General features: G+C 41.6%; 1 protein-coding gene across 2 annotated transcripts in view; it reads left to right on the top strand.

Moving 5' to 3' along the window:
- The window catches only part of tox2 (TOX high mobility group box family member 2), a 140,262-nt gene extending 127,590 nt beyond the window's left edge, over positions 1-12,672 (top strand). For both annotated transcript variants that reach the window (XM_015959198.3, XM_015959200.3), the window contains 4 exons: positions 4,505-4,585; positions 10,912-11,322; positions 11,408-11,556; positions 12,582-12,672. In XM_015959198.3, the coding sequence (XP_015814684.3) occupies positions 4,505-4,585; positions 10,912-11,322; positions 11,408-11,556; positions 12,582-12,624 (684 nt within the window). In that variant the 3' untranslated portion in view covers positions 12,625-12,672. The remainder of the gene's footprint in view (positions 1-4,504; positions 4,586-10,911; positions 11,323-11,407; positions 11,557-12,581) is intronic.
- The last annotated feature ends 2,545 nt before the right edge of the window (positions 12,673-15,217 follow it).

Raw genomic sequence — 15,217 nt, 5'->3', positions numbered from 1 at the left:
TATACCATCCTTATACTAGACACCACAGCAGAAATATTGAAATAATGAGTATCTACCTTTTTGAAGCTCATATGTTAATCACCTGCAACTTTTTTTGACTAGTTGAAAGCGCAATTAAAAGAAAAGTTACTAATTATTTGTAGAAATGCAACATCTTCACGAAAGCTAGAACAACCCAAAAAAGTGTGCAACATTTACACAGTATTCTTGTGAATGTTTTGCTACTTTTTTGGTCACAAATTAGTCACAAAAAGTTCTGAAATTATTGCTGTTTGCAACATTGTTGCATTTATTTCTTGAAGCAAAAAGAATGTTTGGAAGCGAGGCTTCTGAAAACCCAGAACCATTGTGAACGTTCCAAGACACTCTGGAGACCCGTTTGCAAATTCCTTTTATAATTCATCGCCAAATGAAATAGTGGATTTAACAAACACACTTTTTAAAACAGCACATAAATATATTTATAAAGTAAAAAACATAGGCAGAGTTAACACAAACGAAATAGCTTTGATGACCATTTATTTTAAGAAGTCATGCGTGGGATGCTTTTAGCTCCTGTGATCTGTTTATTTATAGATCTTATCTGCACAAAGCATTAAAGGCTCAACAGTGGAAATCTGTTCATTGAAAAACAGTCACACACGTTTTTAGCCATCGTTGGTATCATTATAATTACCTACATGTGATTTTATTCTTGCCTGACCTGCATATTTAAAACGGCCTTTCACGTTTTACTGCAGGTTATTGATTCCACAATGAAGCACTGTTTCAATTTCATTTGAACATTCCAGGCCAACAGAGACTAATAGGTTTCTGTGTGTTTGTGGTAACAAATGATCGTGTGAAATGAAGGGAAAACGAGACAGTCTGATGATCATGCACAGACTCATATTTTTAGAATATCCAGTCACTGTGCAGCCTATTGGGTGTCAAATAAAAGCACCTGTCTCCATGACAAAGTGCAGCCCATTCTCCACAGCCACCATCCACCAGACCCTATCCAGCATGTGTCTGTTTCTCCCACCAAACCTACTTTATACGCCGGACTTTGGAGGCCGGCTGTCCCTTTTATTTGCAGTTAATTTTTGCCGCCTTCACCGGGGCTCTTCACCATGAATCTTCATTTCGCCGCTGACACCCTTGAATGTGAATTCCTCATTTCCTGTCCTTTTATTTATATCTGTTGCCTGGTGATTTGATCATGCTGGGAATACAAGATTAGCAATTGCCTTGCCCTTGGTTTTCCCCCTCAAGGACATCTGCTCCAGAAATGTTATTGTTTGTGCTTCTTAACCCTTTACGTCCTGGCTGTTCCTCTCATTGGAAATGCATTTATCCTTCACAGCTGAGCCCAGACCAGGAGCCAATTCACCATCAAACATCCACTCATTTAGCGCGCCACTCCACGCCTAATTTTTTGATTTGTTTCTGCATTCGTGTGTTTAATCAGACGTGCCACCTCACAGGACACGTAATTAACTTGAAGTAATGATTCATTATTGAATGAAATGTAGCACTCTGCCTAGGCAGCAACCACATTGATTGCTCTAATTATTACTGCATCAGCACTGTCGTTTATTACAGCACAACAAATGAATAAACTTCACAACTGTGTGTTTACAGAACAGATCCAATTCAGTTAGCGAACGTTAGCACGCGTTTAAGTCATTCAAATGTCTGCCCCTGCCTCTCGGAGTCCCGTGAACCAATCCCTTGTTGCGTTTACGAAACCCTCATTGCTAAAGCCTCGTACTTTAAACATTTACAATGCGCGGCTTTAATTTCAAGCTTGTGATCCGCTATGTTGGCTGTCACATCAGCGCTGAGGTTGAGGTGTGTTCTATAATGTCATAAGTCAGACCCTCTGGAGCCTCGCAAGAGCACCAGAATGTAAACACAACCCTTCCCCTACTCACTGCTTTGTTTTAACTAGACGGTGGCTCCTGTTTCCAATTACCTGTATCACTCCTTGAAAGTACCATGCTGCAAAATTCACCTAAATGCACTAAAAGTGATGCTTTTTTCTTCTGTTTTTCTTTTAATTTAAGAAGAAAAGATCAGACATTTCAGTGCTGATTTGTTTTTCCTCTTTGGGATAGTTTTTTAAGCATCAGCGTGCACTTTTGTTGCTTTGCACCTCCAGAGCTGTCCTTGAGCTCAGCAGAACAAAGACTCTTTTCTTTGTTTTTATTAAAATGTTATTACCATGCACACGTACTTGTTTTAAAGTATTTCTCATGCTTTTATGGCGCGGCATCAGTGTGTCATCTGCACTGTGTCGCTCCTCAAGGTGACTACATGTTAAAGCTGCCCCAGAAACACGAAAAGAAAATTTTTCTTGTTTTTGTTATTTGAGATTGAGATCAATTTTTCAGGTTTTTGCAGCCGTGTGGAGGAACAGTGATAATGGATTTGGGGAGGAGGGGAGGGAGAGAGAAACTTTAGCTTTATTTAATTGAGTCTGTGTTTTGGTTTTGTGCACCAGTGAAAGGTCAAAGATAAAACAAAAGTACACTCACTTTTTTGGACTCAGATATTAAACTCAGCCTCTGTTTTATTGCTTTTTTCTCCCTCCTTGTGTGCTATTCATCTGCATTGTTGTAGTTTGTGCTTAAATCACTATTTCCACTTCCCACTTCTTTCATGGACTCCGATCGCTCCGTCTTCCCTTCGCTGGGTAATCACTCCCTTCAGTGTCAGCAGGGTGTGGGGGTTATTGTCTCCTGTAATTAACCGGTTATCAAACAAGGACAATTCATTAAGGTACAATTAGGGGCTAATTCAGACGGGACACCTCTGTGTCAGGATTACGACAGAGGCATATGCTCTCCCCTCACAGCTTTGTTATTTTTAATTCAGACTGACCTGCAGCCTTTGAAGGCTTCAACCGCTAATGAATCCACTCACTTTGGAATAATTAGACATCCTTAGGCATGGTAATTTGTTTAAAAGTATCTGTCGTTGCTCGAGTCATTAGCTGTGTTAAATGAATTTGAAATTAAAGCTGCTGGGAGTAGTTTAGATTATTAAACATGACACTTTCCTCCTATTTTTGTTTAAATTGAGCTGAATTCTCTTTAAAAAAACTTAAATGGTAAATATTAATCAAAAGGTAAGTTTTGTGCTTCCATGTGGGTCTCTACTGCCCCTATAAATGCTCCAAACATGAAGAAAACTTGTCCATTTGTTTTCTGTCAGCCCCAACTGTGATGTCACAAACGGGGAAATCAGAATAGAACTCCCTCTCATGTGTAGGAGAGAGCTGCTGCTGGAGAAGCAGCGACTGAGTCCTTCCTGGAAATTGGAGCTTCTCTGCTTATAGCAGCCTGAGCGTGGGATGGGTGGGCGTGGCCAGCTCCAGCTTGTTTTCCTAAAGTGACAGAGCCCTGAAACGGCTCATTATGGAAGGTACTGAAACTGTCAAGTGGGAGGGATGTTTGCATAAACATGTTTTGTATCGACTATAGATCTATTATAACTTGAGGGAAAATTCATAATATGTCATCTTTTAAGTACTTTAATTGTTTCCATTTTTGTCTTGCTCTGTGAGGAAAATGATAATAATAATATTGCAAACAGGGATGAGTGAGAGGATAAACGTCAGCTGTTTGAGCAGGAGATTGTATCCGCCTCCGAGCCAGTTTGTTTGCTGTTCTATGTGTTTGTTGACTGTTTGTGTTCGCGGCTGCCAGCCGTTGTGCATTTGGCAGCACATGAATGCTTAATGGTTATTCTACCCCACCTCTTTGAAAGAAGTGACCCTGCCCATGTTGCCACAGACAGTATCTCGTGGAGGATCAGTAATTACCCACTGCATTCACTCACACACAAACACACCATTTCCTTCATATTAAAATGCTCTGGGGACGAGCCGAGATCTGAATCCCTTTTTTATCGATTTAAGGGTGGACTTTCTGCGACTTGCTTTTGCGGCATCAAAAAAGGCAGTGGCAGCTGTATAAAGCCTGTGAGTGACATGTGATGACATTAACTTGAATTCCCTGTCTCAACGCATCATTTGAGGGTCATTCAATAAAGCTTAAGATTGCCTTTTTGCTCATGCTGTTTTTGAGTTCTTTTATTTCTTTTTTTCTTCCTCGTCTGAGTGATTTGCTGGGACATCAGCTCTGATTAGGAGATGAGCAACAGCCTTAATAGAGCAGACGACTGAAGAGCAGTACACAAAGTGACAAACAGAGACTCAGTCCTTGTTTAACTGCCTTTCTATATTCAAGTTATTGTGCCCAATCTTTCTTGACATTTCGTTTTGCACTGGATTAGTCTATTCAAGAAGCGAACGCTTCAAAAGCATCAACATCATGCAAATGGTGAAATCTCCTTGACCTAATAATTGTACATTGAATGCATGTGAAATGTTTTTTTTTCATTGCCACGGTGACTGCAAACATTTCACCCACATCAGTCAACGTGCAACACAGGCTCATTGTAGCCCTTGGCGTCAGCTTATAATCAAACGTTGTTGTTGTTGTGTTTGCTCCTGCAGAGCTACAAGAGGAAAACAGAGGCTGCTAAGAAGGAGTACCTGAAAGCCCTGGCCGCCTACAGAGCCAGTCTGGTTTCCAAGGTAACAGCGAGGGTCACATCTTTCATATACATGGGTCAGAGACAATATATAGGATGATAAATTAGAGAATTCTTCTCACTTTCCATCCAAGGAAAAGGTCTAATAGCTGCTCAAAGGGTGCAATGAGCATGCAAACGACACATGTATGTATAAAATGTTAATATATGCATGAGTGTGAATGAGTGGTGCTGTGTGCGTGTGTGTGTGCGTGTGCGCATGTGCGTGTGTGTGTGTGTGTGCGTGCGTGTGCGTGTGTGTGTGTGTGTGTGTGTGTGTGTGTGTGTGTGTGTGTGTGTGTGTGTGTGTGTGTGCGTGTGTGTGTGTGTGTGTGCTCTAAAGAGAACTAGGAAAATTAGGCCTCAAACACACCCAATTTGCAACCTGGGGAGAAATGAAAAGTAATAGTGCACATCTGTGTGTGAGCTCATCTGCGTCCACGTGTAAGAACAAGAGTGGACATTACCTGTCGTCTGCTGTCCTCCTGGTGTTTCACTCCTCCCTGGTGGGCTGCTAATGTGTTGGCTCAGGTTTGCTCACATTCACTGCTCTCCCGGTGATGCAGTTCAGCCCAGAAGTCCTAACAGTGTTCTCCCTGTGTTTGCTTTAACACATTCTAACATTTCCAACAATGGCTGCAACAGATAAGGTTCACCCCACTCCTACTGCACTGCACTTCCTTTCTGTCTCTTTGCATTGTTCATCATATCCAACTCTAAATTGCATTAGCATATAGCAAGCTCCTCCTCTTTGCCCTCCTCCCCTTCCCCCTCCAAACACAGCACCACACTTCCTCTCATGCTCATGGGCGGAAAACAAGCACCTTGATTAAGGCATGAATAGTTAATTCATCAGCCTCTTCAGCGCGGCGCACTTTCAACTCAAAAGACCATTCTCATCTCTTGTCTCTGCTGCGATTAGACATTCAAGGCGTTCTATACAGAGGCTTGATTGATGCCATATGCTAGATTGCCAGTCAAAAACATAAAAATCTGACTGACAAAAATAAACCTGCAAACCTTCCGTCGCTCACATTAAGAAGCAGCCGGCCCCGAATGCAGAACTGAACGTCGTCCTTCAAAATGACTGTTTTTTTTTTAATTACCAGTGAAGGAGTCTTTTCACAGTGAGTTGGGGTGGGTGGAATTGGAGGTAATTGGAGTTTCATTTGAAGGATTTACATCCTCAACATGCACCTGTTGCCTTTTTGTTGTGTAACTTGTTCTTTTGCAAGAGAGAAGTGGGGGAAGGTTTTATTGCTACATACTATATACACCCCTTCTCCCGTGCTCATTTAAGAACTCCACGTGGAGAATGTGTCAGAACTACATTTTACAGATGTTATATTCTCTAAAGCAACACTTAATGTTTCCCATTTCTCTCTCTCCTACTGGTTGAAAGCAAAATGACAACTGTGAACTATGCTGTTGTTGGCGCTAACAATGAGCTAATGCTAACGCGAGACAACTGATACTAAATAAGCCACAAAGTAAAAACACCCACCCTGTTGGGCAAAAATATTATTACTTACAAGTCCAGTAGCCACAAAACCAGTTCACCATCTATCCATGATTTTGTAGACTCCTTTAGTTCTTCTTTCTTTTTATTGATGGCAAGTAAACTGAAAAAGCTTACTGCTAGCCTTACAATTAGCTACTGGCAGGTAGAGAACTTCTTCTAGTGCTTCTACTCAAACCACTAGCAGCGGGGCAGCAGTAGCTCAGGTGGTAGAGCAGGTTGCCTCATGATCGGAGGGTCATGGGTTTGATTCCAGCTCCCACCAGGGGTATCCTGCTGTTGTGTCCTTGGCAAGACACTTCACCCAACTTGCCTGTGTTAGTGGTGGTCAGAGGGGCCGACGGCGCCAAATCGCATCCTCGCCTCTGTCAGACCTCCCCAGGGTGGCTGTGGCTACAAGTAGCTTACCATCACTAGCAGTGTGTGAATGTGAGAGTGTATGAAAATGTCTTTGGGTGTCTAGAAAAGCACCATATAAGTTAAATGCATTATTATTATTACTACTGGAGGAGCATCCCCTCCCAGATATCAGAGCTTCTCAGCTAATAGTAGCCAATTAGGGGATGGCTGGGTGGGCATGGCCAGCTCCTGCTTGTTTTCTTAAAGAGACAGAACTCTGAAATGGCTCATTGTGGAAAGTACTGAAAATGTCAAGAATAAAACAGCTGAAATTGCTTTATGTGAGCAAGATTTTGTGCAAAGAACTTAATGAAATTTTTTTGTACAGATAATAGAACTGCTATAACTGAAGAAAAAAGTCATAAAAGGTCCCCTTTAAATCTTCACAAACTGCTTAAAATACAAAAAACTTCTGGGATAATGCACCATTCTTGAATATCCACTTCAAAATAAGACTCAACAAATCAAACCCACCATTTCTACCTTCACCTCATTTCGTCTGTATTTCATTTTCCACTTGACCCTGCAAATGTGTCTGTCCCTCTGCCTGATCCGTTCCCTCATCCCGTCCCATTGATTATTTCAGGAATTCAGCTGGATGGATGTGAGCCATTACTAAATAGCAGACCACCACACATCAACGCGACCGGTCTGACAGCTAATGAGAAACACTCGATGTATTTCATACTTATACGCCTTCTTCTGAGGGAAGAAAGAGAAGCAGAAAAGCCAGAGGAATGGATGTTTTTTGTGTGCAAGTGAGTGCAACGCTGGCTGGATGGAGGTAGTGAAGAAATAAAGAATAAATAATTATGAGAGGAGGCTCAGAACAGCAATCAGAAGCTAAATAGTCCACATATAAATTGTTCAAAGTAATCAGCAAGATGAATTTTCATTTATTTCATAATTATATCTACATAATTGCACTTCAATGTAAAATTAATTCACCTTTTTACAGTTTTTAAAGCTTCCCTTGAGAGAATTTTCACCATAGGAATTTAGAGCTGCAGAGAATGATCAAATCAACGTATCGATAAATTTACATTTTTAAATTAACCAATGTTTTTACAACATACATTATATAATTTGAAACATACAACAAATGATGTACATAATGATGAGTTAATTTAAAGGGACTTTTCGGACTTTATAATTTTTTTGCTTGCGATTGCCCCCTCAGGCCAAAAGCGTAACGGCAGCTTCAATAGTAGGCTCGTGCACGAGGCGCGCATGCTGTACGTGCACACTCCTTAACAAAAATAACAGCTGAGACAGTCCCGTGTGTGTGTGTGTGTGTGTGTGTGTGTGTGTGTGTGTGTGTGTGTGTGTGTGTGTGTGTGTGTGTGTGTGTGTGTGTGTGTGTGTGGCCCGGAGGACAGAAGAGCACAGCAAATTAATAAAAATAATGTCCCTCTGTCTCTGCAGCTGCACTTTCTCGTCGGCCGGCCGAACGTGCAGTGTGTGCATGTGTGTGTGTGTGTGTGGCCCGGAGGATAGAAGACAGGAGAACACGCAGCTAATTAATTAAATAATTTTGTTCTGTACCTTTCTCTTCAGCACAGCCGACAAAGGTTTATGATGGGTCAGTCCTCCTGCATGCTCAGATCATTCCCTTCCCTTGCTTGAAAAATTGTTCCAAAATTGTTCCAAAATCTTTTTTATCCGTGAATTCAATGCCTTTCGGCGAGTCTCAAATAAAATTTGGGCATCTTATTACTGTGAAAAAATGATCATTAATGTAAAAAAGAAACTCCAAATAACAAACTTTATTCAAACCCAGAATCGAAACCAGGTCTCCTACATGAGAGTCAGACATCTTACTAAGTGAGCTAAGGCACCAGTGATGTTCCTTTTATCTGTAACATTTATATCCTTGATAACACCTGAAACAACGTCAATCCAAAGAACGGTTCGGAACGAAAAAGGCTATTTTGTTGCTAATTTGCAGGAAATATCTTGAAGAAAGTTCTACAGAAAGTAGCTAAGGGTCCTCAGAAATGTAGCTAGGTTCATCACTAGGCGTTAGGAACAGTGACAAAGTCGCTGAGTTGGCACTGCCTCTCTCTCTGCTGCTAAAGCTACTGATAGCAAATTTTACGGGCTATGCCTGAGCGTGAACGTGCATGAAGCAGCCTGCTCGACCCGAGCAGCTCTTTTTCTGTGATTTTACAGAAAAACAGGCAATCACAGTAAAAATGCCAGGGCTCATCCTACAGGACCAGGGCATTGCAGGAGAATGTATGAAGAAGAAATGTATTATTTCTATACATGTTGTGGCTGTCAAACTTCCTTATAGTCCCTTTAACCTTGTATAGAACAAATATGTAACCATTAAATTTACAACCCTTTAAAAGGAGGATAAGAGCTGTGAGAGTGGCAAATAAACTCATGAAATCAAATTGTGTGTGTTTCAGATTAATAGAAAAGAGAAGAAAATACAGACAGACTATTTTAAATACAGTAATATTTTTCTCATTCACTTGAGTTGCTTTGCAGACAATTGTTGCCTTAATTCTTCATTGAGGGGAGACAGCTCTTTGAATAGCTTCAGTTTTGAGAAACAGAGATTAGCTAACAGTGTGTGAGTGGGGTCAACAAGGTGTCTAAAAGTCTCGATCTTAAAGACGTTTTAGGAAATTTATGAAAACTCGATTTTAGAACCTTTACACTGTACTTTATTATGAAATTCCAGCAAGAAAAAGCTGGAATTTTCCCAAACCATTTCCTCTGCAAATAACCACATAATTCTTAGTAAATAACCATTTGAAATGAAACTTATGGCTTTGCAAGAGTTTATTACATTAACTGATCTGATACTTTTAAGATTCTCATAAAACAGCAGAATTGGTTTAATCACTTCAATCACTTTTTTACAGAAAGACACATCAGAGTGTCTGAATACTCATAGTAACTTTTGCAGCACTTATTTTGACATTTTCTGCAACTATGTCAAATTTAATCGACCAAAAATTGGCCTGAAAATGTAATAGAGATAATCAGTGTTGGCCTTTACTCTTTTATTGACATTACCTTTACACACAATGTGCATGATACTCTTCAGCTACTTCTCCTCTCAATCAGAATGTCATAATATGAAAGATCTGAAGTTTTTGATATGTTTTTGTTTGGTAGAACTGGTCAAACTTAAATTGAAGTAGTTGTCATACTTAGCTGTTAGGTCCCTGTATTACCGGTGTCAGAGCTTGGTCCACATTGCCGGCATTAAGTCGGGCTCATTCCCAGTGAGAGTTGGACTCCGCCAAGGCTGCCCTTTGTCACCGATTCTGTTCATAACCTTTATGGACAGGATTCTAGGTGCAGCCAAGGTGTTGAGGACATCTGTTTCGATGGCCTGAGGATCAGATCTCTGCTTTTTGCAGATGATGTGGTCCTGTTGGCTTCATCAGAACGTGATCTTCAGCTTTCGCTGGAGCGGATCATAGCCGAGTTTGAAGCAGCTGGGATGAGAATCAGCTCCTCTAAATCTGAGACCATGGTCTTGATTCAGAAAAGGGTAGAATGCCTTCTCCGGGTCAGGGATGAGGTCCTGCCCCAAGTGGAGGAGTTTAAATATCTCGGGGTCTTGTTCACGAGTGAGGGAAAACTGGAGCGTGAGATCGATAGGCGGATTGGTGCTGCTCTGCAGTGATGTGGACGTTGTACCAGTTTGTTGTGGTGAAGAGAGAGGTGAGTCAGAAGGTGAAGCTCTCGATTTACTGGTCGATCTACGTTCCTACCCTCACCTATGGTCATGAGCTTTGGGTAGTGACCGAAAGAACGAGATCGCAGATACAAGCGGCCGAAATGAGTTTTCTTCACAGAGTGGCTGGACTCTCCCTTAGAGATAGGGTGAGAAGCTCGGTCATTCGGGAGGGGCTCGGAGTAGACCCGCTGCTCCTCCACATCGAGAGTAGCCAGTTGAGGTGCCTCGGGCATCTGGTCAGGATGCCTCCTGGACGCCTCCCTGGTGAGGTTTTCCGGGCACGTCCAACCAGTAGGAGACCTAAAGGTAGACCCAGGACACGGTGGAGGGACTATGTCTCTCACCTGGCCAGGGAACGCCTTGGGATTCCCCCGGAGGAGCTGGCCCAAATGGCTGGGGAGAGGGAAGTCTGAACCTCGTCTTAGGCCTTAGGCTACTTAGCGGATGAAAATGTATAGATGGATGGATTGATTAAAGTTTGAGTGTGCATAGGAGATATGTGGTATGATACAACCAAGAGGACCCTGCATATATCGTGTCAGAATTCAAAATTTAGACTATATCGGTGTTTTGGATATCAGTTTAAAAAGCCGATATCAAACCTTGCTGCTTGCCACTTAAACACCCTCCCATAAAATCTAATTATCATAAACAACTGTAGATGCTTTTATTTTTCATGAGGTAACACGTTTATCTGTTTCTCTCCCAGACGTATAACGACCCAGTGGAGACAAAAGCAGCCCAGACAAGCCAGGCTTCTCCACATATGATGCCAGCCAACACTCCCCTGTACAGCGTGCCACCGCCACCCCAGTCATCATCGCCATACCTGGGGCCCGGGGCCTTCCCCCTCACCGACCTGCAGAGCTATGCGGGACACGCCCCTCGCCACACTCTGTCGCAGACGCTCAGTCAATCGCCGATGCTGCCCAGCATTAGTGCCTCTCCACCTTCCTCCTTCCAGATCAGCCCTCCGCTTCACCCCCACCAGCAGCTCTCCCTGCACCAGAGCACGCTCCTCAACCAGCCAATCCGCATGCAGCAGGTCCAGTCCCAGCCAATCATCTCCCACCAGATGGGGCTTCAGGCTTCTCTTCACTCCCCACCCCCAGGGCAGCAGGTACAGAAGCAAAACCAAGACACTTTTATTGATGTTTCCACCTTAACCTGTTGGTTTAATTACCTGGACCTTTTTTTTCCATCAGGGTTTTTCTCACCTTCAGTCAGAGTACCAGAAGAACATCGGAGGTTCTCAGTCTCCAGGAGCCCCAGGGCCTGGACCAGGGCCTGGAGTGGCACAGACCCATGAGTGGGACGGTGAATACTGCAATCGGGAGTGTGGCAACCACTGCAGGTGAGTCTTAACAGTGTTCTTGAAACAGAATGATTCACTTCAGTCTGACTCTCATGAACATGCACCTCTACCTAGCAGACGGATTTAAAACGTGTTGTTTTACAATTATGTTTCTCACGTTATGCTATTTATTCACACACACACACACACACACACACACACACACACACACACACACACACACACACACACACACACACACACACACTTTTTAAGACTTACTCACCAGTCTATAAGAAATGTCGCCATCTCATCATGAGTCTTGGTACTTCCTCAAACGCACACTCTGTGATTGACATGTGTACATAAGAGGACATCTAACACCATTACCTAATTGGCTAATGCAGAGCGATGCTCAGTTCAAATTTCATAGTGCTCTACAGAACAAAGAAAAAGTATGTATTGCCAACATTATATCCCAGTGCAGGGTCATACTATCGCTTTGATGGATTTCTAAAAAAATATGAATACATTTGCACCAGAATATACTTCCTTCGTAACCTCGTGCTGGTGCAGGTAGCAGAATGCGTCTTTGTTCACATATTTGCTGCTGCATGGCAAAGCCATTTTAAACCCGCACATGCTTTGTTAAAAGTATATTCCAGCCCTTCTTCCTGAGAGGAGGAAACTCAGATTGCTGCTTTAAGGTTTATAAGGATACACATGTCGGACAGATCCTGTCCAATCCAGTTTTTAAACTAGAAGTTTACTAGGAACAAACGTTTCCACCACAGTATACGGTCATGTCAGATGATTCTGCCAGGATTTACTCAACAAAAACAACTCAGTTCTAAAATAAAGAGGAGAGACAGCTGGAAATACAACATAGAGATAATACTGCTGCAAAATCTGCATCTTTATTTAAGCTCAGAAAATATTTATTTTTCTTTATTAACAGGCAAGAAAATGAGTCCCTGACAGTCAGATCAATGCATTTTCTGTTGAGAAGTACTTGTACCTATTTTTTCTCTGTATTCGGGTCTAATTTGATGTTTTTGTTCTTTGTTTATCTCATTTTCTGACAGTGGCAACATGATAGGCAGGGACAAGCCACTCTACCTCACCTGAAACTGAAGATTTTACTCTGCTGAAAAAAACCGACACCAAGGAGTCTATTCTCACCACCTCCCCCATTCTCTCCTCCCAACCCTTCCTCTGATGCACACACTTAGATCCAGTGCACACTTAACATGCAAACACACATAAACATGCACACACACACATACACACAGGCCTCTTGTCTCCACCAACTTTATTTCTCAATGTGATTATTATTTTCTCAGTTATTAAGACTTTGTGACCCAGTTTGTTTTGTTTTAGATGACTACTGTCTGTACCACTTCTTGTATTAGCAGTCCCCTTGCTGTTTAAAATTTGCCAAGCACTTACGAAGCTTCCTTTCACCCCTCCTCATCCTCCCTCCTTGCCCCCTCCCTGAGTTGTGTCTATATGCCCTCTCTGATGGAGATCAGGCTGTAGAGCACTCCTCTTGTGTGTGTGTTCATCAAAAGTCCCCCTCAGGGACCCCATCCAGCTTTAAGTATATCGAAAAAAAAAAAAAAAGATTTTTCCTTTTTTTTTTTGCATTTTTTTGTAAAATTTTCTCATCGTTGCTGTCTTATTTATTTCTCACTTGCAAAATTATTCCATTTTATTTTTCATTTTATTTCCCCATCATTTAAATTTCTATTTTCTTAAATTGTTATATATATATATACTTTTTTTTTTTTTTTTTTTTTGCCAAAAACGTGATGGGCCCTGTTACGTAGAGACATAATAACTTCTAGTGCGTTCCGCTTAGGCCTCGGTGTAACGGTAGCTTCGCTTTATGGGCCTGGTGATTAAAACAAAACAAAATTCTTGGGTGGGGCTGAAAAAGAAAATGAAAGTTTTTTTTTATATTAAAGACCTGTAGAGGTCTACGAGCTGTCACAGTGTGATTGTAAATATCACTATTATCAGATCAAATCGGGGATTGAAAGTCCAGATAGATTTCTTTCTTCTTTAATAGTACACATATGTTATTGTGTGTGTGTGCGTGCGTGCGTGCGTGCGCGTGTGTGTGTGTGTGTGTGTGTGTGTGTGTGTTTGAGTCCTTGTGAATTTTAACAGCCTTGTGCAGCTGGATTTCTGAAAAGTATTTCACACTTTCATTCTTGCATTAAATCTGTGCTCACTGGTGTGTTTTTTTTTTCCAATAAAGTTCAATCTCAAACCGAATACACAATATATGTCCTGCAGATCATTAAATGGAAAGGAGCCAGGTGAGAGATCCAGAGCACAGGGACGGGGACAGGAGAAAAGAAACGCTGTGAGATAAAATGAGATGTAAAAATTTCAGACGGTGGCTGAAAAAAAATTAATTGCCTCTGAAAGCCCCCACCCCTTCTCCCCCCTTTCATTTTATCATCTCATCATAACGTCATTGTTGCCTCCTCCTGCTGCAGAGGTGAAGAGCTGCAGAGCTGTGAGTGGAGCCCTCACATCCATGTCAACAGTGGTTTCTCTAAGTTTCTGGTTGGTGTTTGGTTGTGTTGAGCTCATGTTTTTAACTTTTGTGTGATTAACAGAAATGCGTTTAGCTGACAAAAACATCTCATTTTTATCTCTTTTGTGTAGCAAAATTTTCAGTTTTTAGTTGCTGCAAGACAATAACATTTCAAGTTGTGTTAAAAAAGAACAAAAAACCTGCCAACTGTAGTTATTTTATTTGTAAAGCCAGTATTGATAAATAATTTTAATGGTTATCAGTAAATTTTTTTAGCTAGCCGCTCATCAGCTGTTGGACATTTTTTTTTCTTATTTATGAAAGAAATTAGATCACTTTTGCTTCTTACAATGGAGGTGTATTTTTATTCTCTCTTTCTGTTTTGCTTTGGTTTGATAAATGATGATGATGACGATCACAGCAGCATTTTTTAAATAATTTTTGGATGCTGCCTTATTTCTTTTCTCGCCAGCAGCATCGGTTTCTGTCACAATGCTTCTTTTATTTCAAACCTGCATAATAAAGAAAAAAAAGTTTAAAAGTGAACGCGCTGCTTGCCTCTTCATTTCCCTGCAGACTCACTTGCCTTTTCACTCCTCCAATTAGATGATCACACCTTTTATTGAGGACTTGATAATAGCTACAATAAAGATACACAAACACCCCCACCCCCCACCTTCCAACTCACTCGGCTGCACTTCAAATCTGCTCTTAAGAGGGTCACTTTCATAACTTGTATTTATATTTAGCCCCAATGGCATTAGCTAATTAACTGTAGATCGTGCTCACCATCCTGCATGGATGTTGCCAGTAAACCATCTCGATGAACAGGAGAGCAGATGCGAGAAGACGTTTTCTTTTGCTTGTGAAACTAGTGCGTCGTAGGCGTCTAGTTTGAGATAGAGAACTGAAAAATGCAATGTGCATACAAACTCAGGCAACCATCCAAGTGCTGATTTTACCCCAATTGCACACAAGTCTCCTAAGAGACTACAAGAGAGGCTAGGAGACATTGAAATGGAACTGTCACGGTCCCCTTTCCATGTTTTATTCATTTTTCGCCCGCCTGCCGTCTCTTCTTCAGTCGTATTGAATTGGCAAATAGATCATTATTGGACCATTGGAAAACCTGCCACTTTGTGATATGACACACATTATATGAAAATCACAGTC

The sequence above is a fragment of the Nothobranchius furzeri genome, chromosome 3, assembly GCF_043380555.1.
Source record: "Nothobranchius furzeri strain GRZ-AD chromosome 3, NfurGRZ-RIMD1, whole genome shotgun sequence".
Taxonomy (NCBI): Eukaryota; Metazoa; Chordata; class Actinopteri; order Cyprinodontiformes; family Nothobranchiidae; genus Nothobranchius; species Nothobranchius furzeri.
This window is presented reverse-complemented; position numbering and strand designations above follow the sequence as displayed.